Below are 27865 nucleotides of genomic sequence, written 5' to 3' on the forward strand. Positions count from 1 at the left end.
CTTTTTTTTAAGAAAAAGCTTTATTTTAAAAATAAGTTTAACAAACAGCATTTCATAAAATGTATCCAACCTGTTATTCAAGCAAAAATGCACATTTGAAAAGCACCAAGCTTCACAAATGGAATAATAAACATTTTTTTTTTGTTACTGGTTTTTATTTTCTCTTTAATTTATTACTGGAAAAAAACCCAAAAACATTTTATAACCATTCTGCACAGCAGAAGCATACACAGTGGACCACTCGTTGCTGTCATCTACACACAGGAGGAAAACACAATTGTTACAATATGACTACAAAGCAATGGGACTCGATGTGCCTTGAAACCTAGTTGCTTTACAAATTTACGAGAATGCCTCTTGGATGCTAAGGCTTTTAAATTCTTAAAGCAGGACGGTCACCTACGCACCGTGGAGCGAGCCATTTTGTGGGCTGGACCAATGCTCTGGGAGAATGCTTTAGTAGGAACATGTGACATCACAATCATTTATGCCTCCGTGATAAAACGAGCTCCTAGTGAATTTTTAGTCTCTGGTTTCTGCTCACAAAACGGCTGCTTACACTGTGTTTAGGACACTGCCCTACATTAATTTTCACATTAACAATCAAAATTTTAGTGCAGTGCCAAAAAAACTAACAAAATAAACTTGTTACACTTAATTGCATATAAATATTACTCTGGTTACTTTGTACCTGTAACAGTGATATAATGACAAACTCATCCAAACCTAAGCTTGGCGTAGGAAATTTAAAGTAAGAAAAAAATCGTACTATGAGTTCACTGAATTATAAATATTCTCATTCAACGCCAAAAGCAGGTGAACATTTATAATGCTCAATATCTATGTTTACAGGATGATTTGTGTTTTTTGGTGACGAGTTAAGGGGCAACTAAAGAGAGTTTGTTTTTCCATTTAATCCGATTAATAGATACTGCACATTATAACAAAGAGGGACTCAGTCTGATAATAAGCACCTGGAATAAGTTCATAAAATAAATGTGTTTCATTTATAGATTGGCATCACTCACCAGACTGGCAAGATATATAAGCCCATCAATGGATAAATAGAACGTAGTTAGTTTAACTCCTGAAGTGACAAGGCTCATGGGGGTATATTTACTAAACGGCGGGTTTAAAAAGTGGAGATGTTGCCTATAGCAACCAATCAGATTCCAGCTGTCATATTGTAGAATGCACTAAATAAATAACTAGAATCTGATTGGTTGCTATAAGTAAAAGCTCCACTTTTTCAAACTTGCAGTTTAGTAAATATACCCCCATAAATTCCCTTCCCAGGATCCAGTGGGTTTAGTGGTATTAACAAATCACAACTAAATGAAGTGGAGCACAGATGGCACCGTGATGTATAGAATAATAAAATTAAACTTAAAAACAAAAGCGTTGCTTGTATCGCCTGACTAATCAGATGATGATGTATTCGAATAAGTGCATAATGAAGATCTAATAGAATCCTTTAATAGTTAGTGTATATGTTACACTTCTTTTACTTGTGAACACCGTTATATTTTCGGAAGCTCATATTGAGATTTTTCCTTTTTTGTTAATTTGATTGTTCGGGAGTTACACTGAGGATTCACAGTCTATTTATCCGTTGATCATACGTCTGCTAAGTGATGTGCTGGGAGGGTCATATGCTAAGAGCTGCTGGAATTTATTCGTTTGATAAAGACAGTTTGGTAGCTATGTTTTATTGTAACTGTAGACTATACCTAGGAACGCTCTCTATGCCCAAGAGACGCAGGGTATTTACGTACATCTCTTGAACCATGGGCAAAATCTCAGCTTCAGTCTGCGTACAGACTCCTCCATGTTTCTGAATGCCATTCTGCCATTCATATAATTTAAAACGTTTCTAGAGACAAAAGTTTAAAACTATGTTCTACTTGTGGGCTTGTATACCACCTCTCTGTGGAAGCAAAACTGAGCAAGATTCAACTTCAACTACAAGTTGTCATCCAATCTCTTAATACACATCTTGGACGATTATATAAAGTCTTTATAGAGGGGTTGGATGATAAATTGTAGTTAGCTTCTTCACACACTGTGAATTTCTCCATAAGTTTTTTTTCCTAATGAACCATCCAGATTTGTATATTTGAGCAAGCTATAGGATTCTGTCTGGGTTATCTGCCACTACTGCTAAGGCACTTAAATACAACATGGGCACAATTTAATTTAAAGCAAAATCTATGTTTTTGATCCTTTTAAGAAAATGATTCTGTACATATGTTTCATGCATAACCCTGCCAATGGATCATCTAAGTTTAAAAAACTGCACGGATAATATGTCTTGACCTGTATGATTATACAAAACTGTTCTTCAGAGACAGACAACCTTTAAAAGTCCACCTGGTGTTAAACTACAAAGGTCATGAAACTCATTCAGCTACTAAGCTACCATGGTATACTTTGTATCAAGGAAAGTGTAGTTCAGCAACAGGTGGGGTTCTTAATGTTGCCTGTCTCTGCTGTAAAAGTATCCAGTATTTTGTTTTTCTGTCTTTCAGCACCTCTTTTGGTGACGTGTGTCTATAAGCCTTTGGTATAAAATATGCATACAGACGTATTGTAATTTCCAAACAGACCACCGAGTCATTTCAACTGTAGACTGTACCAAGTATGCGTTACTGCTGTTTTGGCGGTACATTGCTTTTGTTCAAAATCTTCATCAGTGATTTATTCATAAAAAAGGGTTTGTCAGCTGAACCATCATTGCGCTCTAAGTCTTCCACTAGGAGCAAAAATTGATACGTAGTAAGTGATCCATTGACAAGCAATATATAGCGAGACCACCAACATTCATAGCAGGATGTGGTGGAGTTTTGTTACAACTATGTTCCAAAAACAGTAAAGAATGTTCATGTTATTTAATTTGTTAAAACATTTTTGTAATGTAAATACAATCTAGAAATGAATTATATAAATCAATGACAGCTCTCTTAAATACTTTTTGCAGCAAATATTGGCCAAATGGAAAACGTTTGGGAATATTTTTAAAGGAGGTGTCCACGGTATTTACATTTCAGGTTACAATGTTTGGGATAAAAGTAATCCACAGATTACGTTGCCAGGCCTGTTAGTCCTGCAGCTCTGTGGCTATGCCTTGCTGACCCTGGCAACCAGTAATCGCTATATATACAGACATAACAACGCACCTGTTTGTGTGTGTTTTCTCCAAAACAATAATGAACAAAATTAATATGTCCCTTTTATAAAGCTTTCTTGTAATACTGGAAACATGTAAAGAAGAAGAATGTGATTTGTGTAAATATGAAAATCTCCTAAATAAAATGCTGCATAGATAGTGACCCCTCCCAAGCACAATGCACCTCTCTACAAAAACTTGTGAGCTATCTCTGTGATCTATTATAATACTCTCTGATGCATTTCGCTAATAACCTATGGGATCGGTGAGAAATTAAGGCAAAAATCCAATATTGATATGTAGCAAGAAGGAATGTTAGTGGAAAGTATCCATGTCTTGAATGGGACTACAACTTTGATAAATTAGAAGCATTGATGAGCGTATTAAACACCAAGGAAATGTATAGACGTAGCTGGTGTACTGTTTCCATGACAACAGAATGCTTGCTGTGATACGTTATACCCAGGCATGTTTTGTCCTGTTATATAGAACACGTTTAGAACCACAGATAACAATAGGTAGAGTAGGTTGTGTTTAATGAGTAAATGAGGACAGATGTAAAGAATGTAACAAAAACTGAGTCTTGAATTAGTTTGACAAACCACACTTGGAAAATGGCAGATTTTTAAGTAATTCCATACACTGAAGCTGCAGTACAGTGACTGTGCAAGTGTTTGGGGGTGGGACAAACATTTTTTTATTTTTTTTTACTGATCTGGCAAAATCCATTCAATTACTTTCTATTTTCCCAGCATCTTTTCTAAATGATATGTCTAGTCAAAAGTAATGGTTTAGACCAGGCCTGTCCAACCTGCGGCCCTCCAGATGTTGTGAAACTACAAGCCCCAGCATGCTTTGCCAGTAGACAACCTGTTGATAGCTGGAAGGGCATGCTGGGACTTGTAGTTTCACAAACATCTGGAGGGCCGCAGGTTGGACAGGCCTGGTTTAGACAGTTGGCACCTCCCCCAATTTGCAGACATCCAGAGTTATGCTATGAACCCCAAAACCACAGCTGTGTCCTTTTTCTGCCTTGATGACCTGGTAGGTATCATACAAAAGCAGAGCTGTCTTTCTTGGGTGCCGATTGGACAGAACTGTGACTGTTTGTAGCTCCCCATTCCCCCTGTTGTTATTGAGAGAACATAAAGTGGTGCAGCAAGTCTTTACAAACTGCGGAATGGGACCCCATTGTCCTGCTAGCTTGGCTGAAGGAGATATCAATTAAAAGTTACTTTTGTCTGGACGTACCATTTAAAATTGTTATTTTATAGTTATCTGTACCTTTGCTGGGTTGAGGAGTCAGTAGTGGTAGGGACACGTGTCAGCTGTGCATAATTTTAATTATGGAGTAAGATAAATTTATTTCTTTTATACAGATAGGCTGTAGTGAAGTTTGGGACCATGGAGGTCTATGTAAATGGGGCAAATCAGCATTTGTAATCTAAAAGGGTCAAATAATGTAAGTTTTCATCTGGTATGTGACATTATTGCTGTATTGAATTATTTTTGATTAAAGCCCTATTTGGAAAGCACAGACACCTGACTCTGTGACTATGCCAGAAAACCAAAATTCTAAAACTTTTGAAAACTAAAAACCCTTTTCAGCCGCCAATATCTGACTTCCAAAAACTTTACTGAGCATTATGATTCATTAATTATATATAATATAGTAATAAAGCCTCTTATTATGGCATATTTAGACATATATATCTCTTCTCTTATGAAAACATTTTTGGTAGAATTTATGTGGTATTCAGAAAGTCACATACTTAAATTTAAATACCTTCATACCCACCTACCATGAAAACACTGTCTAATATTGAAATCAATATCTTTCTCCAGCACAAAAAACGTTAGCCGGCACAATACACCCATCTTAAATTACATAAGACTGTCAGCACTTTCAATAGGTTTCTATTCCAAACTATCGATACATTTTTTTTAAAAAAAAAAGCCAATTTTCATACATTGTTTAAAACATTATAGCCATCCAGTATTTTATCAACAGTAAATATTTATTTGTTTACATTATGTATAAAATACCCATCTTTCTCATTATATTGTTAATCTACAGATCATATAAAAATGTATCAATAATTATGAAAATGGTAATTTCAAGATTGCATAAACATTGTTTGGCAGAACTGCTTACTTAAAACATTATTCCTATCTGGGTTTCTTTTCATATAACTATATTTTTGTAACTTTAAATATTTTATTTTAATTCTATATAATACAATGATTTCTGCGGTATTGCACTCTCTCCAATTCCTAAGTGCACTTATCATTGCAAGATAACGTTGCTTGTTTTGTTAAATAGAACGGTCAGGATTTTCTTATAATTGCAGAAAAGAAACAGCCAAGTTCTCTCCCAGCTTTCATAATGAATAACATTCCACTGTTTAAGACTGGCGGAACTTCTGATAAACACTGACCTCTGCGCTATATTTCTATACAGATATAGGTGAACCACCTTGCGTCACTCTGTATAATTATCAATAAATCAGGTCGGAGATGCACTCATGCACGTGTAATTTGCTCAGACAAGTAAAAAAACAACAATATTTTAATAAGATTATTATTTATGGAAGAGTAAAAAAAAAATAAAAAAAAAAAAAAATGCTTTACTGAAACAATTTAAATTGTGGAGTGATAAATACTATTGCATCGGCAGTAGTGTTATATATAATCGGGTTTCATCATAATGTGCAAAACGAACTAAAAAGACAACTTTTGGGAAAACTTTATATTGTGTAAAATTAAATATTATTGAACTCTGCAATTATTTTTTTATTACGCATTTTGTTAGGGTTTGCGCCGCTGTTAGAGTGGGACTAAAGTAAAAGCAGCCGTCTCTGGTGGGAACAAGAGTGAATATAGTATAAATTGTACGTGGTCTTCCTACTGTAGACTAAATTAGTGTTTCCTAATGACTAAATTTCCAATATTTGTCCTAGTTACACTACACTAATGCAAATATTTATTAGTTTGTGCAAGGGAATAACGAGGCACTGGGTCAGTTGGTGCCTTAGTATCTAAAGTGGTGCCACCCCTGACAGCTACCAGTGAAAAGATTTAAATGGCGCACACATGGTTACGTTTAGATGCTTGGTCTAAGCGACTTTGTTCGCCAAATAAGTCAGATCCTACAGTTTGACTGTCTACTTTTAGTCCTGATGACAGGAGCACAATTAGCGCCATTGGCTGATAGACATGGAAGCCCCAATTGAATCTGACCAATCCCAATCAAATTTTAGTCAGGATTTTGACTACATGGAAGCCTGAGCAATTTGGGAGAAAACAATCAATTGCCCAAGAAAATCACTATGTAGGCTCACTTAGCCTCAGACAAGATGCTCCACGCAGATAGCAATATTGCCCCTTTTCCACCATGTGATAATGTATTTATCTCCACTCACGGCAGGAACACCGTTGGTCATGTGAGCGGCTTTCTAGCATAAACTCAAAAATCCTAATTTTATAGGACTGTTCTGACTTTCGTTGTCCACGAGGGCCAGAGCTGACCTATGGAGGTATAGTTCACCTGGACTAGGCTAGGGCAATTTTGTTATGTTTTTTTTTTTCCCTGGGACAATGGAAGCTATACGGTAGATCAGTGTTTCTCAACTCCAGTCCTCAGGATCCCCTAGCAGTGCATGTTTTCCATATCTCCTTGCTGGAGCACAGGTGTATTCATTACTGACTGACACAGTGTAGCAGGTGGTATAATTATGTCACTGGTCACCTGGCAATCCTGCACTGTTAGTGGGTCCTGAGGACTGGAATTGAGAAACACTGCTGTAGATCGTGTACATTTAAAAGTCAGCAAATTTGTATAATGAAATGAATTGCAATGTTCATATATATTTAATTTCACACAAATTTCATTTTGCTTGTATGATATCATGATAAACATAAAACAAATGTGTTAAAGACCATTGTAGCAAGATGTTAGCTGCATCTGCCCTATACAAATCAAAGTGAATACCTGTTTTCACCTTTGCCTGTGGCTTATACACAGTAGAGGGAGCCATATTGTGAATTGGACAATACTGACTGGAATGCAGACTATCGTTCACTAGGAAGTACTGACATCACTGAGTGTTGAAGTCCTGTCAATAGTCATGAGAAGACAGCCCTGACAAATTGGCAATATTCTCACGTTCAACCCACAAAATGGTTGTCTCTCGCTGTATGTAGGTACAATAAACAATACGTCCTCCGGTAACAGCTTGCAGTTATTGTAACAAATGACTCTACGACAGCCGTCACTAAACAATCTATCCACAGCAGACTATACTGTACGTATCCTACCGGAGAATCGTAGCTCAGTTTAAATTGGTTGATCTGTGAAGTGCAAATATTTCTTAGCACCAAATGTTCGGATAAAGTCAAGTTTGCGGTAGCCAAATCTCTCATCGTAAAGCACAATGCCAAAAGAAAACAAGATATGGCTAATTATATCAATGTACCATTTATGTCAAGTATTTGTCCTACGAAAAAGTGAAAGGTTGTTAAATATAAAAAGGCGCCGTTCCTTTTACACAGAAACCAGCTTTAGAAAAATATTAAAACCTCAAAAGCAATTTTAGGAAAAGCTATATATTGACATTTTTTTTCCTGTTCATAGGCACTAAAATGTAATACTTTTTTTTGTATGATTTACATTTTCAAGCGTATTGACTCTTTCTTAGTTCAGTCTTCAACCAGAAGGCTGTCATGGGTGGTCCCAGGTCAAGGAGGACATCCAAGCCAACTGGTCTTCTGCAGAAAGTCTCCCTCACCAGAAGGTCCTTAGTAACCGATTTAACTGCCAAATAGTTCCTCACCCTCTCCTTTACTAGAAGGGCTTCCTTACTAGAGAGTCCTCCTTACTAGAAGGTCCTTCCTCAAACAATCCTCTACAAATATGTCCCAACTAAACTGCTTTAAAGAAGATCCTCACCCAAAGACTCTCCCCCAGTATCGGTGGCAAGCTCAAGATCTTTGCCACCAAAAGGTCATTGCTCGGTCCCCTGACCAATAAGTCCTTGTCTCCTTACTCCAAGTAAACCAGCCCCATTAGGAACTCACATATTATCTCTGGACTTCAGAAATCACATGGAAAAAATAATCTTCTGCCCAACCTTCATGTACCTCTTCAAAGCTTAGTTATTGGGTTAAAAGGTGCATTTTGTTAGAACAAGCCAGTGCTATAAATTAACGCTTTGCCTTTTTAGAGCCAACTTCCTTTTTCCCCAGAATCCTATGCAGCTCTGGTGACATGAAGTATGGTTTGGACGCAGATCCATTATTCCTCTCTAGATCTTCGCCTGAAAGTGAACGTTGCAGCGGCAAGAAGCAGGAGAGAGAGAAAGAAAGAGAAAAAAGCAGCACAATCAGTGGCAGATTTCTGTAGGACCTACAGACAGAAGCTCAGAGGTCCATATAACACTGGACGAGTCTTCAGCCGCTTTCTACACAACTCCTTAGGTTGGCAATGGTTTACCTCCCCAGGGCATCAAATGCTCCAACTGTTACGACTACCGAGCCAGTGTCTGTAGATTAATTTCTTGCAATCATAGAAACCACAGATAAGATCATATACACGTGCCGAGAGGAAAGGTTAGGAAAACAGGAAGTGCAACGAAGCTGCAAAAATGTGACAATGTTTAATACCAAAGAATTAATTTGTCCCAGAATAGAATATCCCTGAAACATGCATACAACATAATACTAGCCTCCAACCACTTTTTAATTATTACCATTATATTACACCCATGTTCAGAAAAGGCAGAGCGTGGGACTCGGAGGGCAAGAATTAAAACGATGGGTCCTTACCATAATTTCGCTACGGGACCCATCAATGCACTAGACCTATATTGTACCTGAGCTTCGATATCAAACATAAACCTTAATTTAAAATACAAAAGTAGAGACCTTTCTGTCTACATGTTTTATATACAAAATGTGCATCTAAGTGGCCCTACCAGGAACTTGGCTCTGGTGGGATAGTGCACCTCCCAACTGGCCCCGATTTTTGTGGGACAGTCCTGAGATTAGGTCTCTGTCCTGTGCGGGCCATGTTTGTACCACGGGTGGGGATGTTGAAGGAAGGGAGATAGCTAGTGGGCAGGCTAGTGCTTTACAGTACTAGGCAGCCCTCTGGGGGCGTGGTCATGCTGCCCTCGTGTTGTAGACACGCCCCCAACGAGACATGGACACGCCCCCCCCCCAGACCTGCTGCTGGGGACTATCACGTTGGGAGTTACCAAATAACAGTGTCAGTATAACATCACATCTTGCACATTTGTTATAAGGTGGGCAGTCTGGTGGCATCACTGGCTGTTTTTTCATGTAGCACACAAATACTTTACTTGATAGCTTATTTGTACACTGAAATTTAAAGTTGATATTTGTGTGCTACATGAAAAAACAGTCAGTATTTAACTTATGTGCAAAACAGAATACTAATTTGCCCCCCTTGTATTGTAACATGGTTTTGTCCAGGAGACTGAAAGAAGAAGTTTCTCAAGTTAAGATCCTTAATGATTCAGGCCCCTTGTACATAACCCAATATATTGCTTAGCTCCTCCCAGTGTTGATCTAGACGATTTCCTCTCTCTCTTAAAATCAACTTGTGTCATTGACAATAACACTAATTACCAGACCTTTATGTGGACTTTGAAACTGTTTTTACTTTGATGTTTAGGGTGTTTACGTGTGTGTGTGTGTGTGGTGGGGTTCTATAAAAATAGAAACTGATAAAGTGAAAATATAATAAAAAAGTGTAAAAATATTTTACCGTATTTAAACAATGAAAACGTGCTAATTATTTTCAATAATTTTTTTCTGTTATTGACATCCTGAGATGGTAATAACAAGTATTGTGGGGATATATAAAGCTGCAAGAGGGCTTTGAGCAATAAACCCCCAGGCCCCTCTGCCAGGTAGATTACATTGTTCTCTCTCGCCAAATTCCTACAGTCATGTGGACCTTTATATTCATGTAAATAATGAGCGTAATACAAGTCTATTTCTGATTGATCTTTGGATTTTTATATTCACTAGTTATTGAAGATTAATTTCTCTTGCTGGATGTAGTTTCTGTATTGTTATGTCTATCTGTGTGCTCCATATACCTGTGTTCTTTGTAGGTTGCTATATATGTAACTTGTTAATCAAAAATGATTATTTTTTTCTGGTTGAAAAAACATACAAGATGTATATCAAAATATATTAATAATTTGTATCTATAACATGTTCATGGTTCCAAATACAGTAAAATAAGTTATTTCCTACAAAACTATGGAGCATTAAGGGCCAGAGTGAAACGTTTGATGACCGCATCAAGTTTGGTTCCCGGTGATCACTAATTACAAAATATCTGTATTCTGAAACATGCATAACAGAGAATGAGATGAAAATGTGTTTTCCTTATGTATAAACTCCCCAGAAAATGTAATACTTACAGAAACACAGGAACAGTGTATCAACACACATCGCGTAGACACTGAAAAATCCATGTGCAACGAGATAGGATCCTATGATCACCGTCTGCGGATAACAGTAAGGGATTATAATAAATGGTAGTATAATTATCTTTTGTGTTATTCAAACATTATAACACTGGTCCTCAGCGAAGGTTATGATCATTCATTTTAGCATTTACTTATATAGCACAGGCATATTCCGCAGCACAGTACAATAGCAAACAAACACAGTAATAAAACAAGACTAGATATGATCAGACGCACTTTATGAATTATATTATCGTGGATTCCAGGGAATTGATATGTTGTGTTCTCCTGAACACAGGCTACAATAAAATGGCTGCCATCACTGTGCGCAGACCATGCGTACAAGCAGTAATGTCTAGACCAGTGTTGGCTAGCCTGTGACACTCCAGGTGTTGTGAAACTACAAGTCCCAGCATACCCTTCCAGCAATAAGCTGCTGTATATTGGCAAAGCATGCTGGGACTTTTAGTTTCACAAAACCTGGAGTGTCACAGGTTAGCCAACACTGGTCTAGACACATGTTAACAACCAAACCTTTATACAATAGAGCTACAAAGTGATAATTTGGATGCGTGTGCTTAAAAAGATTTCTTAATTATGATGGTTGAATCCACCCAATCATCAGAGAGATGAATAGAGAGTTGCCTCTTGCATGGACTGTGGCAATAATTGTTTTATTTTAAGGAAGATGTCTTGGATTATAATAGGTGTAATTTTAGAAATTGGACATGACTTACCAACAGCGGCACCCAGTAGTAATTCAATGTGGGGGCTTCGTCAGTGATGTAGGGTATTTTTCTTGTGAAGAAGAAGAAAGCTAGGACACCTGGACAAGGGAGAGTTCAGTTAGTATGTACGTGGGCTCAGCAGGGTGACTTCAACTCTACTCTATATCTACTCAATTGCCCCACACAATGTTACAGCAACTGCTGTGGAAAGAGCAAGTTCCTACATCCTTTTGCAGAAAGAGGAGAGATGATTACAGACAGGAAGATAACAGTGAGTGAAACAAGGGGTCTGTGATGAATACTGCCTTCTCCACAATAGTAACATAAATCATTACTCACCAATAGAACCTGCAACAAGAATCTTCCCTAGAAAGAGCAGGAAATCTGTTACTTTGTCCAGAACAGCGACCCTGTGAAAAGACAGGTAACAAGCGTAAACTTTCCCGGTGTGCGGTGTTACTCTGACATCCAGCCCTCGGGTACCTGTTCTGTAATTGTAACATGAAGAGAAACTGCGGAGACTCAGCAACCCCCCCTGCAGGAGGTCACAGGAACTGCAGCTCGAGGCACATACACAGCGCACAGGTTTTTCATATTAACATTTATATTTATACCAGACAATGACTATATTCAGTTATTGGATTCAGTATGAAAGGAGCTGACTTACCGCACAACGTTCCTCATCAATAAAAAGAAGGCATCCCTTGCTGACGTGCAGAAGTTTTTACCATATATGGCAATCTGTAAAACAATTATCAGTCAGGTATATACATACTACTTGCTCGGCTGTAATCAGGTAGGTACAGTATAATAAATCGGGTGTAATCGGGATGAATGTAACAAATTGAGTGTAATCAGGGTGAATATAACAAACCGGGTGTAATCAGGGTGAATATAACAAACCGGGTGTAATCAGGGTGAATATAACAAACCGGGTGTAATCAGGGTGAATATAACAAACCGGGTGTAATCAGGGTGCATATAACAAACTGGGTGTAATCAGGGTGAATATAACAAACCGGGTGTAATCAGGGTGAATATAACAAACCGGGTGTAATCAGGGTGAATATAACAAACTGGGTGTAATCAGGGTGAATATAACAAACCGGGTGTAATCAGGGTGAATATAACAAACCGGGTGTAATCAGGGTGAATATAACAAACCGGGTGTAATCAGGGTGAATATAACAAACCGGGTGTAATCAGGGTGAATATAACAAACCGGGTGTAATCAGGTACATTTATGAGGTTGGGCTGTTGATTGAACATGTGAATGAATCCTATATATTTATATATATACATACCATGATATACGCATTCCTGTTTATAAACTTTATGAACTTTTCCAGGCACCAAAAGCAGCATTTCAGGCAGCACAATAAGAACTTAGCGCAGGAATTCTGGGATGCTAAACAAAAAAAAACAAATGTTAAAATAATTAAATACAAGTTAACCCATCTCTCAATATTTTTCCATTCATTTGGCATCTTTATAGAATATACTATTGTTTGAAATTAAAGGTATACACTCAAGACCATGAGTTATTAGTCTTTCCCTAGACATGTCTATAAAGCCACTTGCAGTCAATGACTTTGCCCTGACAGCTTTGTTTACTATTGTTTCCCTTGGCTGAGCTAAGATCAGGGGGTAAATGTATCATACCCCGGTTTTCTCAACTCGCGGGAGATCGGCGTCTTCACAGCTTAAACTTAAAGCGGCGCTGCCTTGTAAAGGGAAGATTCCCTGTAAGTGTAAGTAAGACCCCAGGAAAGAGTTTCTCGTAGTGTCTGGTTATATATTTCTGCCCCGTTTTCTACTCTCTACGTCTTCTGCCTGTATGACCGAGTCATTACCATAGATTTGCCTAATTTTCAAATACGCAACACTCTGGCCACACTCGGCCAATGAATACCAAACAGCTGAATCGGTGTCTAATTTGCCCGAACCAACCCATATGTGGCCAAATTGAATAGGATCGTACTGAACATCATTTCTGTAGTTACTGCGGCTCGTTAGAGCGATAGGAAGATGACTGTACACACGGGCCAACAGCGACCACCTTCTGTCTGCATTTACCAACTAGCCCGGTAATGTTGTGAACAATTTATTATCCGCCGTCCTGTACATTTTTGGGCGCCACACTGAGACTTTGGCCGCGATATTGCAGCATTGTTTGTCTAGCATAACTATCCACTTTACTATTTTGTAAAACACATTGACATAGACTCTGATCTCCACATTGGTAAAAGGCCTAAAATAGATAATGGAGGGAGATTACCCATTGGAAACCAGATCCCGGCTAGATAAACTCAGAGCCGAAAATTTAGATATTCATAAACTGCGCCCCTCCCCCCCCCCCCCTCCCTTCTGCGTTGCACCCTGGGCGGTCGCCCCTATCGCACAGTCCTAGTTACGGCACTGTATAAACTAGTACTTATGTGTAACCGTTTTATTCATGTGATCAAACACTGTTCTGAACTAAAACGGTTCAAGTCTCTAATAACTATAAACATATCAGTGATATAGATAAATAAGTAGAATATGTCCCTTCAATGTGAAGACACGTGAAGAGAAAGTTAATTTGCAAATACCAGTAAATCATGTCTTACCTTTAAGTTTATGGTCTAAATACTCTAATATAATTCGTATAAACTGTACAAGAGCCAGGATGAGAGAACCGAATGCCAGAGATCCAGTGTGATATCTAATACAGGGAAGAGGACAGATAATCAGACTCTTCACATCCTCCGTCTTATCCTCACAGACATCGCTCTGCTCCAATTACCTTATTGCTCGTCCAAAGGATGAGAAGAGGGGGCATGCTGGGATATCAGCGGGTTTTTTAAAAGCCCAATAATAGGAGGCGAAGGCACCGGCCAGGGTACACTGCCCCAGGGCGATGGAGAAATTCACCAGCCACAGAAACACAAAGACATTACAGAGCTGAAAGATCAGGATGTATCGATAGTAAACGCTTTCGCCCCCATAAAAAGCAAACATGCACTGCGCCCCCGGGCACATCTTGGGCACGTTGGTGGTATTGAAAGTCTGCAACATAGAAAGAAACGTGAACTGATATTATAAAGAGAGAGAGCAAAGAGGTACAAGGTATTTATACTAATGGGGATCATTCAAACTCCCAGCATTACATTCATGTGGGTGACAAGGATGAGGAACTGCAAGGACGGGCAACGTGTGCAGCTGCATAGGGCACCAGTAGAAATGGGGAGAAGTTATCTCGGCATTGCCAGAGCAAGAGAGAAAGGAATAAGTTATATCAGACAGGTCCCAGTCCAAGCCACATGCAAAGTTAAGGCTGGTCATGCCAGATTTAGATGCGACACTAAGGGTCATATTTAATTAGGTCCGGCGCTCGCAATTACGTGACAGTACGGCACTGCAACATCGCAGATTTCCCTTCGCAACCCTATGAGGTGCGCACGGAGATCCGCGGTGCTGCGGTAACGGGACTTGTGCAGCCGCACGTAATCGCGAGTGCCAGACCTACCTGAATATGCCCCTAATTGTGCAGCAAGCATGCCCATGCCACCCTATGCAAAGAAACCCCTTCAACATTGTTCTCATTGGAATCCACGTATGGTAGGTGAATTGTAAAGTAGCAAAGAAAATGAAAATGAAATAAAATACTAAAATTAACATAAAACTAAAACTAAAATCAACATAAAACTAAAACTGCAGCCCTGGCTGGAGGCTGTGGTTCATACAAGAACTATGGAGCACCAGGCAATACAATACCGGTCTGGTGACTTACTTCGGGTGCGCAGACTGTGTCGGCATGTTGGCAGAGTGTTTCGTTCGCCATAACTTTATATACAGCTTCCCCAGATGTGGCCAGGAAACTTACACCGAGAGTTAAGGATAAATTCCATCATTCTGGGTGATAACTTCCATATGTTTACAACCAGCTGCCAGTCCCTGATCTAGTCTGGGTTGTGAGAGGTGCGGAATTAAGCATGGAAGTGTTAAAAAGGATACACAGCAGTGACAGCCCAGTAGGAGATACAGATGGCGAGTAGGATGAACGTGATGATTGGATAAAACAGAGTGGACATGATGTATCCGATAGCCCTGTAAAGTAAAATGTTACATAGTTTATAAAAGATTCAGTCCCATCATATTCATCATTTACTGTATCTGTGTCTTGCTCACGGTGAAGGAATAATGGGTTGGGTATGAAATGTCGACAATGAACACGTCAACGTTCAGAATGTTGACACCGTAGGGTCGACAGTTAGAATGTTGACATTCAGAATGTCGACATGTTCATTGTTGACATTCCGACTACATCCCGGAAAAACAAATCTCATTCTATTATTCTAACATTCCCGACTACAAGGGCTAAAGATGAATAGAACCACTACAATTATTCACTGCTCTGTTTTTACAAACTCACAAAGCGAACCGGTATCTTTAACGCAAACGAATCATCAACAGATATTGGGGACTGCGAGATTGTGGACCAATACGGATGAGAAAGCAGCTTACTAATTTACTAGAAATGTTGTCCCTCATTGATGTCTCTATATCCTAATGAATTGATAGGTTGAATGGCTGTTTCCACTGTCTGAAGCTGACTCAGAGAATAGGACATGTTAAATAGTCTTCCCTATGCTTTGCATGTGTCATGCTATACATGGGGAAGCTTTCGTCAGGAGAAGGAGACAAATAGGGAGGTATGTAGGAGGACAAGTAGGGAGGTATGTAGGAGGACAAGTAGGCGGACAAGTAGGGAGGTATGTAGGAGGACAAGTAGGTGGATAAGTAGGGAGGTATGTAGGAGGACAAGTAGGCGGATAAGTAGGGAGGTATGTAGGAGGACAAGTAGGTGGACAAGTAGGGAGGTATGTAGGAGGACAAGTAGGCGGATAAGTAGGGAGGTATGTAGGAGGACAAGTAGGCGGATAAGTAGGGAGGTATGTAGGAGGACAAGTAGGTGGATAAGTAGGGAGGTATGTAGGAGGACAAGTAGGTGGATAAGTAGGGAGGTATGTAGGAGGACAAGTAGGCGGATAAGTAGGGAGGTATGTAGGAGGACAAGTAGGTGGATAAGTAGGGAGGTATGTAGGAGGACAAGTAGGCGGATAAGTAGGGAGGTATGTAGGAGGACAAGTAGGTGGATAAGTAGGGAGGTATGTAGGAGGACAAGTAGGCGGATAAGTAGGGAGGTATGTAGGAGGACAAGTAGGTGGATAAGTAGGGAGGTATGTAGGAGGACAAGTAGGGAGGTATGTGGGCAGACAAGTAGGGAGGCATGTAGGAGGACAAGTAGGCGGAGAAGTAGGGATGTATGTAGAAGGAAAAGTAGGCGGATAAGTAGGGAGGTATGTAGGAGGACAAGTAGGCGGATAAGTAGGGAGGTATGTAGGAGGACAAGTAGGTGGATAAGTAGGGAGGTATGTAGGAGGACAAGTAGGTGGATAAGTAGGGAGGTATGTAGGAGGACAAGTAGGCGGATAAGTAGGGAGGTATTTAGGAGGACAAGTAGGTGGATAAGTAGGGAGGTATGTAGGAGGACAAGTAGGGAGGTATGTGGGCAGACAAGTAGGGAAGTATGTAGGAGGACAAGTAGGTGGATAAGTAGGGAGGTATGTAGGAGGACAAGTAGGCGGAGAAGTAGGGATGTATGTAGAAGGAAAAGTAGGCGGATAAGTAGGGAGGTATGTAGGAGGACAAGTAGGTGGATAAGTAGGGAGGTATGTAGGAGGACAAGTAGGTGGATAAGTAGGGAGGTATGTAGGAGGACAAGTAGGTGGATAAGTAGGGAGGTATGTAGGAGGACAAGTAGGCGGATAAGTAGGGAGGTATGTAGGAGGACAAGTAGGTGGATAAGTAGGGAGGTATGTAGGAGGACAAGTAGGTGGATAAGTAGGGAGGTATGTAGGAGGACAAGTAGGTGGATAAGTAGGGAGGTATGTAGGAGGACAAGTAGGCGGATAAGTAGGGAGGTATGTAGGAGGACAAGTAGGTGGATAAGTAGGGAGGTATGTAGGAGGACAAGTAGGCGGATAAGTAGGGAGGTATTTAGGAGGACAAGTAGGTGGATAAGTAGGGAGGTATGTAGGAGGACAAGTAGGGAGGTATGTGGGCAGACAAGTAGGGAAGTATGTAGGAGGACAAGTAGGTGGATAAGTAGGGAGGTATGTAGGAGGACAAGTAGGCGGAGAAGTAGGGATGTATGTAGAAGGAAAAGTAGGCGGATAAGTAGGGAGGTATGTAGGAGGACAAGTAGGCGGATAAGTAGGGAGGTATGTAGGAGGACAAGTAGGCGGATAAGTAGGGAGGTATGTAGGAGGACAAGTAGGTGGATAAGTAGGGAGGCATGTAGGAGGACAAGTAGGCGGAGAAGTAGGGATGTATGTAGAAGGAAAAGTAGGCGGATAAGTAGGGAGGTATGTAGGAGGACAAGTAGGTGGATAAGTAGGGAGGTATGTAGGAGGACAAGTAGGTGGATAAGTAGGGAGGTATGTAGGAGGACAAGTAGGTGGATAAGTAGGGAGGTATGTAGGAGGACAAGTAGGCGGATAAGTAGGGAGGTATGTAGGAGGACAAGTAGGTGGATAAGTAGGGAGGTATGTAGGAGGACAAGTAGGTGGATAAGTAGGGAGGTATGTAGGAGGACAAGTAGGTGGATAAGTAGGGAGGTATGTAGGAGGACAAGTAGGTGGATAAGTAGGGAGGTATGTAGGAGGACAAGTAGGTGGATAAGTAGGGAGGTATGTAGGAGGACAAGTAGGTGGATAAGTAGGGAGGTATGTAGGAGGACAAGTAGGCGGATAAGTAGGGAGGTATGTAGGAGGACAAGTAGGTGGATAAGTAGGGAGGTATGTAGGAGGACAAGTAGGTGGATAAGTAGGGAGGTATGTAGGAGGACAAGTAGGCGGATAAGTAGGGAGGTATGTAGGAGGACAAGTAGGTGGATAAGTAGGGAGGTATGTAAGAGGACAAGTAGGCGGATAAGTAGGGAGGTATGTAGGAGGACAAGTAGGCGGATAAGTAGGGAGGTATGTAGGAGGACAAGTAGGTGGATAAGTAGGGAGGTATGTAAGAGGACAAGTAGGCGGATAAGTAGGGAGGTATGTAGGAGGACAAGTAGGCGGATAAGTAGGGAGGTATGTAGGAGGACAAGTAGGTGGATAAGTAGGGAGGTATGTAGGAGGACAAGTAGGCGGAGAAGTAGGGATGTATGTAGGAGGACAAGTAGGTGGATAAGTAGGGAGGTATGTAGGAGGACAAGTAGGTGGATAAGTAGGGATGTATGTAGGAGGACAAGTAGGTGGATAAGTAGGGAGGTATGTAGGAGGACAAGTAGGTGGATAAGTAGGGATGTATGTAGGAGGACAAGTAGGCGGATAAGTAGGGAGGTATGTAAGAGGACAAGTAGGTGGATAAGTAGGGATGTATGTAGGAGGACAAGTAGGCGGATAAGTAGGGATGTATGTAAGAGGACAAGTAGGTGGATAAGTAGGGATGTATGTAGGAGGACAAGTAGGTGGATAAGTAGGGAGGTATGTAGGAGGACAAGTAGGTGGATAAGTAGGGAGGTATGTAGGAGGACAAGTAGGTGGATAAGTAGGGAGGTATGTAGGAGGACAAGTAGGCGGATAAGTAGGGATGTATGTAAGAGGACAAGTAGGTGGATAAGTAGGGATGTATGTAGGAGGACAAGTAGGTGGATAAGTAGGGAGGTATGTAAGAGGACAAGTAGGTGGATAAGTAGGGATGTATGTAGGAGGACAAGTAGGTGGATAAGTAGGGATGTATGTAGGAGAACAAGTAGGTGGATAAGTAGGGAGGTATGTAGGAGGACAAGTAGGAGGACAAGTAGGGAGGTATGTAGGAGGACAAGTAGGCGGAGAAGTAGGGATGTATGTAGGAGGACAAGTAGGTGGATAAGTAGGGAGGTATGTAGGAGGACAAGTAGGTGGATAAGTAGGGAGGTATGTAGGAGGACAAGTAGGTGGATAAGTAGGGAGGTATGTAGGAGGACAAGTAGGCGGATAAGTAGGGAGGTATGTAGGAGGACAAGTAGGTGGATAAGTAGGGAGGTATGTAGGAGGACAAGTAGGTGGATAAGTAGGGAAGTATGTAGGAGGACAAGTAGGTGGATAAGTAGGGAAGTATGTAGGAGGACAAGTAGGTGGATAAGTAGGGAGGTATGTAGGAGGACAAGTAGGTGGATAAGTAGGGAGGTATGTAGGAGGACAAGTAGGTGGATAAGTAGGGATGTATGTAGGAGGACAAGTAGGTGGATAAGTAGGGAGGTATGTAGGCAGACATGTAAGCAAGCAATAAGAGAGATAAGTAGGGAGGTATGTAGGCAGACATGTAAGCAAGCAATAAGAGAGACAAGTAGGGAGGTAAGGAGGTGGATAAGTAGACAAAGAAGACTTGCGCAAAATAAGCATTAGTGCATCTGCATCTTTTGCGGCTCATAAATTCATTTTAAAGTCTCAAACTGAATTCTTGCACTAGATTTGTACTGAAGGCCCTCTATTGATAGATTTAGTCCATACATTCGTCCTTATTTACAGTAACAAGTACGCATTCAATTTTGTATATTTTAAAAGTAACACATCCCTAAGTAATGTAAAATTGTTAATTTGTCAGAAATTAATTTAGCTTTAGCTTCAGTTTGGATTATTGTTGCGTAGAGCACACTACTGTCATAGAGTTATTAACGTACTACTGAGATGTATTCAATATGTGACTAAACAGCGCCATCATCTGGTGACATGTGTTTTCACAGTACAGAATATGTACAATACTAAGGTGTTAATTGGAAGCACACATTTAATTACAAAAGTTTCACCTGTTTGTTAGGCCTAATAAGAAAACAATTGCACTTAAAAAGCTGCTTTACTTTAGTAAGAAAAAAGACAAACTGTGAATCATATGACTCCAGTGCGCTGATTTCAGAGGGTAGTTTCAAATTATTGGAGCATAAATAAAAAAAAAACATAACTTTTGAAGAACAAAATGAATAAAACACAGATTTGTCCTCACACCAGCAGGTAAAGCCCACAGACAGTGATGTTCATCTCTTTGGTCCAGACAAGCACAATGTAGGGGCAGCAAGATGCAGAACAGGTTATTTACAGTGCTGACAAATGTACGCCAACATGTGATGAACTGTTGTGTTAATGCGCTTAGCTGTACATGTATAAATGAAATTAAGAGAGCCCTGATGTCTCCTTATGGTCAGGTGAATGAGACTAAAAATAACAATACTATAGATTTTTTTTATTTAAAGGCAATACATTAAGGGGGTGGTCCGAATGTGACAGGAGGCAGGACTTTGAAAAGACAGTTTTACTTTTCACCCTGCAAATTCTAATCTGAGATTTCAAGCCTGAAAAAGGTCACAGTACTGTGTTTGGACAAAGGCACTAACCAAACGAGCTAACAAAATGTGTACTTATGTATATGCAAGGCAGTAAAAAGGTAAACGAAATAATCACAGCAAATAATTTCTCTTACTCTTAATTATTTTCAAAGAGAGGCCTAATACCCTAAGTGTATCCTGCACAGCCCACAATAAGATACTGTGACAGAAACGCTGGTAAACTGACTGTGAGCTTGTCAGCAGGGCCCTCTTACCTCTGTCTGTATGTATTACACAGCATTGTTTTATTACTGCATTGTCCCAATTGTAAAGAGCTACGGAATTTGCTGGCGCTATATAAATAAATAAATGATGATGATGATGATGATGATGTTTCTGACCTATTTGTGTGAACTCCAGTTGGATAGGCCAAAATTTGTTGTTTTATTTGTTTTGCTCTTTAATAAAACTAGCTGAGGCTAATTGTACCATAGCATTGGACTGCTGTGACTCTCTAATACCCCATTCACACTGCTTCAAAAACCTGTGTTATTGCCGAGGCAAGCCGAGATGACCCGAGTTGAGGCTGTGTGTGAACGAGTTCAGGTCTAATTCCCGGGTCGGGTGACCCGGGAATTAGACCCAGGACTTTTGGAAGGTTTTCCCCAGGTCCTAGCCGTGTAGCCTCTAGTCTGAACGGTGGGACCCGGGTATTTCAACCCAGGTCTCACCAAAAGCTCTTGAAAACATAAAAAAAACCCTTACATCACAAGAGGAGCCAATCAAAGCTCTTCTTGTGATGTTGCCAAGAAGACCTGGGCAGACCTGGGTTTAGTGTGAACCCGGTTGACCCAGGAATTTGCTGTGGTGGGTTGTCCTGTCCCCCTGCAATATCCTGGGTTCATATACCCGGGATTTTGCAGGAGTGGCAATGTGAAAGTGGTATAAGGCTGCATTGTGAAAAAGTGCCCTATTTACCCCAGGAGATTGCGACTGTACTGATCTTGTGACAATACATTTACAACACCATATCCATTCATTCCACCTTAAACAAATGTCAGTATATGTTAGATTGTGGCACCTTAAGATCCCCATAAGCAGTGCTCCAAGTAACCATTTGGTCAATAGATGCAGAAGACTGTAATAGACATAGGAGCACAGCTTTAGAGGCACGTGCCAATATTGCTGCAGAATTTGCAGCCAAGCAGACCATAAACCATGTTGCACTGTTGGTATGCAAATTAAATTTATTTTTCTTTTTGCATGCCAGGAAACACTGCGTGCTCCCAATTGCTGTACACACATACTGCCGAACTCAATCTGTTTATTTACAGATTCGCTCGGTTGCGCCCCAACCCCCCGCTATAGCTGTAAATCAAGTTGTGCATTTTATATCCCCCGCAGCACAGAATATTTTTTCAGATATTCATTTTCCACCTGGAAGCTGGATATACTCCTAACTAAGCCCCGGGGTATCAGGATGCTGAGTATGCAGAGAGTGGGGAGTAATGACAAATACCCTTTCTGCAGATACTTATTCTGATTGTCAAATACATATACACATTAAACGCTGGATTTTTTTGCTCCACAATTTCAGGATTCTGTGTACTCACTGTACAATTAGTTGCCAATCCACTGCATGGGATATCAGTATGTAGCGCAAGAAGTAGATTTAATAATCAGTTTCAATGACCTTGAGGTTGTGGGACCCACCAAATTGTTTAACTTCGGGGGCAGATATTTAATAGCGTGTTATACGAGTCTACCCGCCACAGAAGAGGGGCTAGTCTGTAGGGGCATTTCCATAGAGGTTATGGCCGCATGAGCAGTAGTAACCATAGCCTGTCACATCTATCCCAAAGTGTAAGACAGCAAAACCAGGTGGAGGGTGGGTGATATGAGGAGAGCAGGGCTCAGAGCAAGTAAACCTACACTGTAATCAGGAATTACAAATGGTAATTGGCATCTCAGCCTCTAACGAATGTGAGGCTTTGTACGGATCTGTCGTTAATGCACAGAATAGAAAAACAAAATCATACTCCAGACCTGTCTTTCATAAAAGAGGACACACCTGGCTTTCACCAGACAAAGGTAACCCTATTAACATTGCAATATTATTTTACTAATGACTTTAGAAAGCGGCTCCCATATTTCGGGAATGAATTACCTGCTTCCCTCCTGCAAGAGTGCGATTGCGATTTGGATTCTGTTTCTTAAGAAGATCAGCATGAGAATGATGATGACTTCCACAATACAGAGGATTATCACTGTGTAAGAAAAAGGACAGTATACTGTGACCTACAACATTCCGTTTAACATTTCTTGTTTGTGAACATAATAAATCGTGGTTTTGCCAGTTTAAATGTCCAGAAATGAATGTTTCTCACAATTTGTGAGCTGAACTATTTTGTGATCTGAGCCAATATTCATCAGAATGGATCCTATCAATTCACTAAAAACTCTGACTCGCTCTCTACATTATCTACCAGCTTCCAGCCAATCCCATTATATATTTTTGCATAGAGTTTACTTAACTCCCATAAGGTTACTGAAATTTGAAGGTTGCACCTACTTTGTGAATACCCACATGTGAATACATTTTGTCATGATGTGTTTTGAACTATTAATAATACAGGTGTGTTGTCTCTTTCCTATTATCCTAGGATTGCGATATTTGGATTCTAATTACTCTATTGAATCTTGGGATGTGGATTCCAAGTAGATTTTCCAAATGCCCAGAAATTATTTAGGCTTGGTTGTTTACCTTTATCATTCCTCCCTTTGATCTGCAGGTTACAGATTTTTAAGGATACGTTATTATATTTTTCCAAACTTGTGCTGCATGTACCCAATAAGCTACTGTTATATATGCTATATTTATTTATTTAGTTAGTTAGTTCTTCTATGTATTCATGGACAATGTAAACCTATTTTGTGTTGATCTTTTCATCTGGAATTGATTTATTCTGTTGTTAGTAATTTTTCTTTGTATTTTTTTTGTTTCAAGTTTCAATAAACAAAATTTGAACAAAAATAAAACTAAGAATGTACTGAGACACAAAAATGACCATTCATTTATTTTCGTTACCCTGGTACAGTTGATATTTTGTGCCTCATGTCTAAGTGATGCCAATAGCCACAAAATAACTGCCCCCTGTGTGCACAAACAGTGGATGAAGATGCACACATCTTCATCTACGGATTCTGTTATGTCTAACCATTAAACACATTTTTGCTTCTGACAAACCATCCCTTCACCTCCAGTAAACTGTTTAAGGTCAAAGGCATACTTACTAAACGCCAGCCATGTTTCCCTCAGCTGTAGGTAGACTCTGAAGTCTGTCTGTAGCCCAATGTCATATATGGTTAAGTCAGCACCGGGCACGCCTTTCAGGCTGTCATATTCCCAATAACAATGCCAGATGCCTAGAAGTGAGGACAGGGGGAGGCAAATACAGGTCACTTAAAACAGCAGCACTGCACGTTTAGTGGCCCCAAAAGTCTGAAAAGAACAGAGAGGAAGGGAGCTGGAGAGAGTAGAGGGGGGTCTGTAGAGAACAGAGGGGAGGGGGCTTAAGAGAGCAGAGGCGGGTCTGTAGAGAACAGAGGGGAGGGGGCTAGAGACAGCAGAGGGGGGTCTGTAGAGAACAGGGGGTGGCGGCTGGAGAGAGCAGGGGGAGGAGGGGGCTGGAGAGAGAAGGAGGGGTCTGTAGAGAACTGGGGGAGGCTGAAAAGAGCAGGGGGTAGAAAGAACTGGGGAGAACAGGGGCGATTGCTGGAGAGAACAAAGGAAGGGTCTCTTTGGGGTATATAAATATTTGATACATTAATACCATCAAAACATAATAAGTGATTAATTATAAAAAATAAACATGTACTATATTCAATAAGGCTGCGGTTTATTATTAATAATAATAATCTATATTAAATGTGAGGGAACTTTGTAAGCCATTACTTTGATTTTGGGGGTGGTGGAGGAAATAGGCCTTTCTATTAAATGGGGATGCTATTCATTTAATGTTGGGGCTGGTGAGGGGTGAAATTGGTCGGTTTATTAAATGGGAATGTTATTAATTTAATGTGGTGGCTGTTTGGGGGTAAGGAGGCTTATTTATTAAACGTAAACACTATTTAATGTTAGGCTGGGTAGGGGGAAGGAGGCCTACATTTTAAACATAGGTGCTATAAATTTAATTTCGGGGCTATATGGGGGAATAGACATATTTATTAAATGTAAATGCTATTTAATAAAGTAGCAGCAGGTATTCAGAGCTGCAAGAATGGGTAGGTGAGGACAGCCAGTGTTGGGGAATGGCATTGAGCTTGTAAAGGGATTGGCATGTTCCCTTCCCCTCCGGCGGTGCGTTCCCAGCACTCTGTTTTGCCCAGGGAACTAAATTGTCTAGTTACGGCTCTGCTAAAATGAAATGACAGCCCATCTATCGCAAGGGATATCATAGGTGGGGTTAGAACAACCTGTAGCCAGAGCATTAAGATATGAACAGCAGCACAGAATATTTCAGCTCATTCAACATTTTTCAGCCGCCAGGGAGCCAACGCATGTATCTAACTACAGCACAGAACAGAGATGATGCTCTTGTCTAACTGGTGCGGGAAGATTGTGGAGTCAAATGCTCCTCTATATGTGACAAAGCCTAAGGTGTATCCAGGAGGATGAGGTAAGAGGGCAGTTCAAACACCCTTTGGGTACAGGTGCATCATTAAAGCCGGTCCTGAATTAATTTCATACATCTCGTTCAGAGTGAATCTCCTATTGTGAACGAGGATGTAATCAGGTAACAGAAAGGGCGTGGCAGTGGGAGGGGGGGGGGGGGGACACTTCTGAAAGAAAATAGTTGTCCAAAAATATATGACCCCTATAGAGTGTCCTTAAATGGAGGCAGTCATTTTATAATCAATTCAGTCGGAATTTGTGGGCACACTGAGGTATGAGGCACTTTTTACCTCATACCTCAGGGATGTCTCTAGTTCCCAGTGAATTGTTAGGCTGCATTCTCATACATATCATTCTTCCGCAATGGCTGCCTCCACTATGAACAACGGGTACAATTAGTTTCAGGACCCATGTTTCAGTTTAAGGTTCATATTCAATTTACGATTCGCGGACCCGAGTACGCGCGGCCGCATGGGTCCCGATACCGCAACATCGTGGATTTCTGTGCGCATTGCTACCAAAATGACGCTTTATACGTGCAGCCGCGCGTAACCGCGGCCGCGAATCGTAATTAAATATGTCGCTAAGATTGGCTGCAATTAAAGTTAACAGAAGATTTTTTCGGCAACCTATAGATTTAGAACCCCTTATTTATATAAGGAAAACACTCACCATACCCCACAACTCCAATTACACCAACTATGAAAATCCAGAATAATACTCCGGCCGTGAATCTTAGAAGTATAAGAAAGAGCAGGCTGATCACCATCGCAATAAACAGGGCACTACGGGGAGAAAATGAGGGGAAAAACATTAATAAAGTATTTTTTTTTTTTTTTAGGTTACTTTCCGATAACGGCATGTTTGTTTAGAATTACGATAGTCTAGGGAAAGTAGTCTTGACCGTCTAAAAGTTTTGTTATCAGCTCAGGGGTCCCGAGTAAATTAGATTATTTCCTCTTTGCCGTATAACTTGACATAATAACAGCACACAGATTTGTTAAACATGACTACTTTGAGATCAAAAACTTCATTCTTCTAACGGTATCTTGAGAAACTGCAGGGACCTGGAAATAATTAAGATCAGGTCGTATCCTGCTGTTATAACAAGGATATTACTTACATTAAGATCCAGTACCAGGAACTGGCGTAGTCCTCGAAAATCTTCATACCAATCGATCGTCCGTCAAGAACACTGTTTATTCCACTTTTTTTTAAAAGAAAAACAAAACAAAAACACAGTTTATCTGGGCTCTGAAAATTAAACATTATGCATATTAACACACACAAGTGTAGAACTCTGCACGAGCTTGGGTTAAATATTTAAATTAGTACGGTGCTTTTACACACAGCCAATTTGCATCAATGCAACAAATGTTATGTGCCAGGAGGAAATCTTTCGTTATTTCAGGCAAAATGTTAAATATATCTATATAATTATTAGGGCCCTAGTCAATATTGAACTGTGCAACATTTTATCAGACCAGCAGTTGGACTCAATAGAAGGATGGATGGTTCTACATCATAAATCATATACAAAAATGCTAATATTACAGAATTTATCCATACTGGACCCACTGAAGTGAGTTGTATTTTATTAAGTCCTTCAAAACAGCAATGCGTGATCCTTAAATACCCCATTATTACTAAACTTCCCAACTTTTGGAGAATCAGTCACTATTTTTAAGACAAATCCCTCTATATTAATTAATTCAGCATCTGGCTTCCTAATATGTCTTTATCTGACTTCACAATTTGTATTACCCAGCTTGTACATTATTATGTGTCTCAGTAATGGTTGTAGCTGTGAGTAGTAATTTGCGATTTTGTGATAGTTTGTATGTTCTGAGGTAGATTTATCAACCAATCAGGTTCTAGCTATCATTTATCTAGGACATTCTAGAAAATGACAGCTAGAATTTGATTGGTTGCTTTGAGCAACACCTCCAATCTTCCTTTTTAGAAGATTTGATAAATCTAAAGATTCTATTTTATCATTTTGGCGGTATTGCACTGCTAATCAGGATTAATAACAGATCATTTGCTGCCATCTGGAGAAAGATAATGATATATTTAAGTTGTTTTCAATCTACAGTGTCTACTTATGTGTTGGACGTTTCAGCAGACACGTGTCAAGTTCTGCTTAAAAGATAGCAGTCTAAGCTCTCACATCTCCCCTTTGACTAAATAGAACTTGTTTGGCTGTCATGACAAGGGTTATTCCACTCACTTATGCTGACCAGGGTGACACTTTAAATGCTGCACCTACCCCCTATTATGTTATTATCAATTTTGGGATATGCTTGTAAAAAAATCTGAGTGGACACTACATGTCTGTACCAAATATCACAGTATATATATATATATATATATATATATATATATATATTTTCCAGATTATTGAGTAGGGCCCGTTATCTAAAGTGTACCTGTTGCTTGCTCACTGTGGAA

General features: G+C 40.2%; 1 protein-coding gene across 6 annotated transcripts in view; it reads right to left on the bottom strand.

The window, feature by feature from the left end:
• Position 1: 1 nt before the first annotated feature.
• Positions 2 to 27865, bottom strand: part of SLC44A5 (solute carrier family 44 member 5) — a 105742-nt gene continuing 77878 nt past the window's right edge. For 3 of the 6 annotated variants that reach the window (XM_075181922.1, XM_075181924.1, XM_075181921.1), the window contains 14 exons: positions 26538 to 26621; positions 26087 to 26199; positions 24034 to 24165; positions 22907 to 23006; positions 15393 to 15485; positions 15169 to 15256; positions 14182 to 14444; positions 14006 to 14100; positions 12701 to 12804; positions 12064 to 12137; positions 11736 to 11806; positions 11406 to 11494; positions 10621 to 10705; positions 4079 to 8481 (listed from right to left, as the gene is read on the bottom strand). In XM_075181922.1, coding sequence (XP_075038023.1) covers positions 8369 to 8481; positions 10621 to 10705; positions 11406 to 11494; positions 11736 to 11806; positions 12064 to 12137; positions 12701 to 12804; positions 14006 to 14100; positions 14182 to 14444; positions 15169 to 15256; positions 15393 to 15485; positions 22907 to 23006; positions 24034 to 24165; positions 26087 to 26199; positions 26538 to 26621 — 1504 coding nt within the window. In that variant the 3' untranslated portion in view covers positions 4079 to 8368. Of the gene's footprint in view, positions 2753 to 4078; positions 8482 to 10620; positions 10706 to 11405; positions 11495 to 11735; positions 11807 to 12063; positions 12138 to 12700; positions 12805 to 14005; positions 14101 to 14181; positions 14445 to 15168; positions 15257 to 15392; positions 15486 to 22906; positions 23007 to 24033; positions 24166 to 26086; positions 26200 to 26537; positions 26622 to 27865 lie in introns of those variants that run through there. The other 3 variants (XM_075181926.1, XM_075181923.1, XM_075181925.1) reach the window with 2 other exon arrangements.

The sequence above is a fragment of the Mixophyes fleayi genome, chromosome 8 (genome assembly GCF_038048845.1).
Source record: "Mixophyes fleayi isolate aMixFle1 chromosome 8, aMixFle1.hap1, whole genome shotgun sequence".
Lineage (NCBI taxonomy): Eukaryota > Metazoa > Chordata > Amphibia > Anura > Limnodynastidae > Mixophyes > Mixophyes fleayi.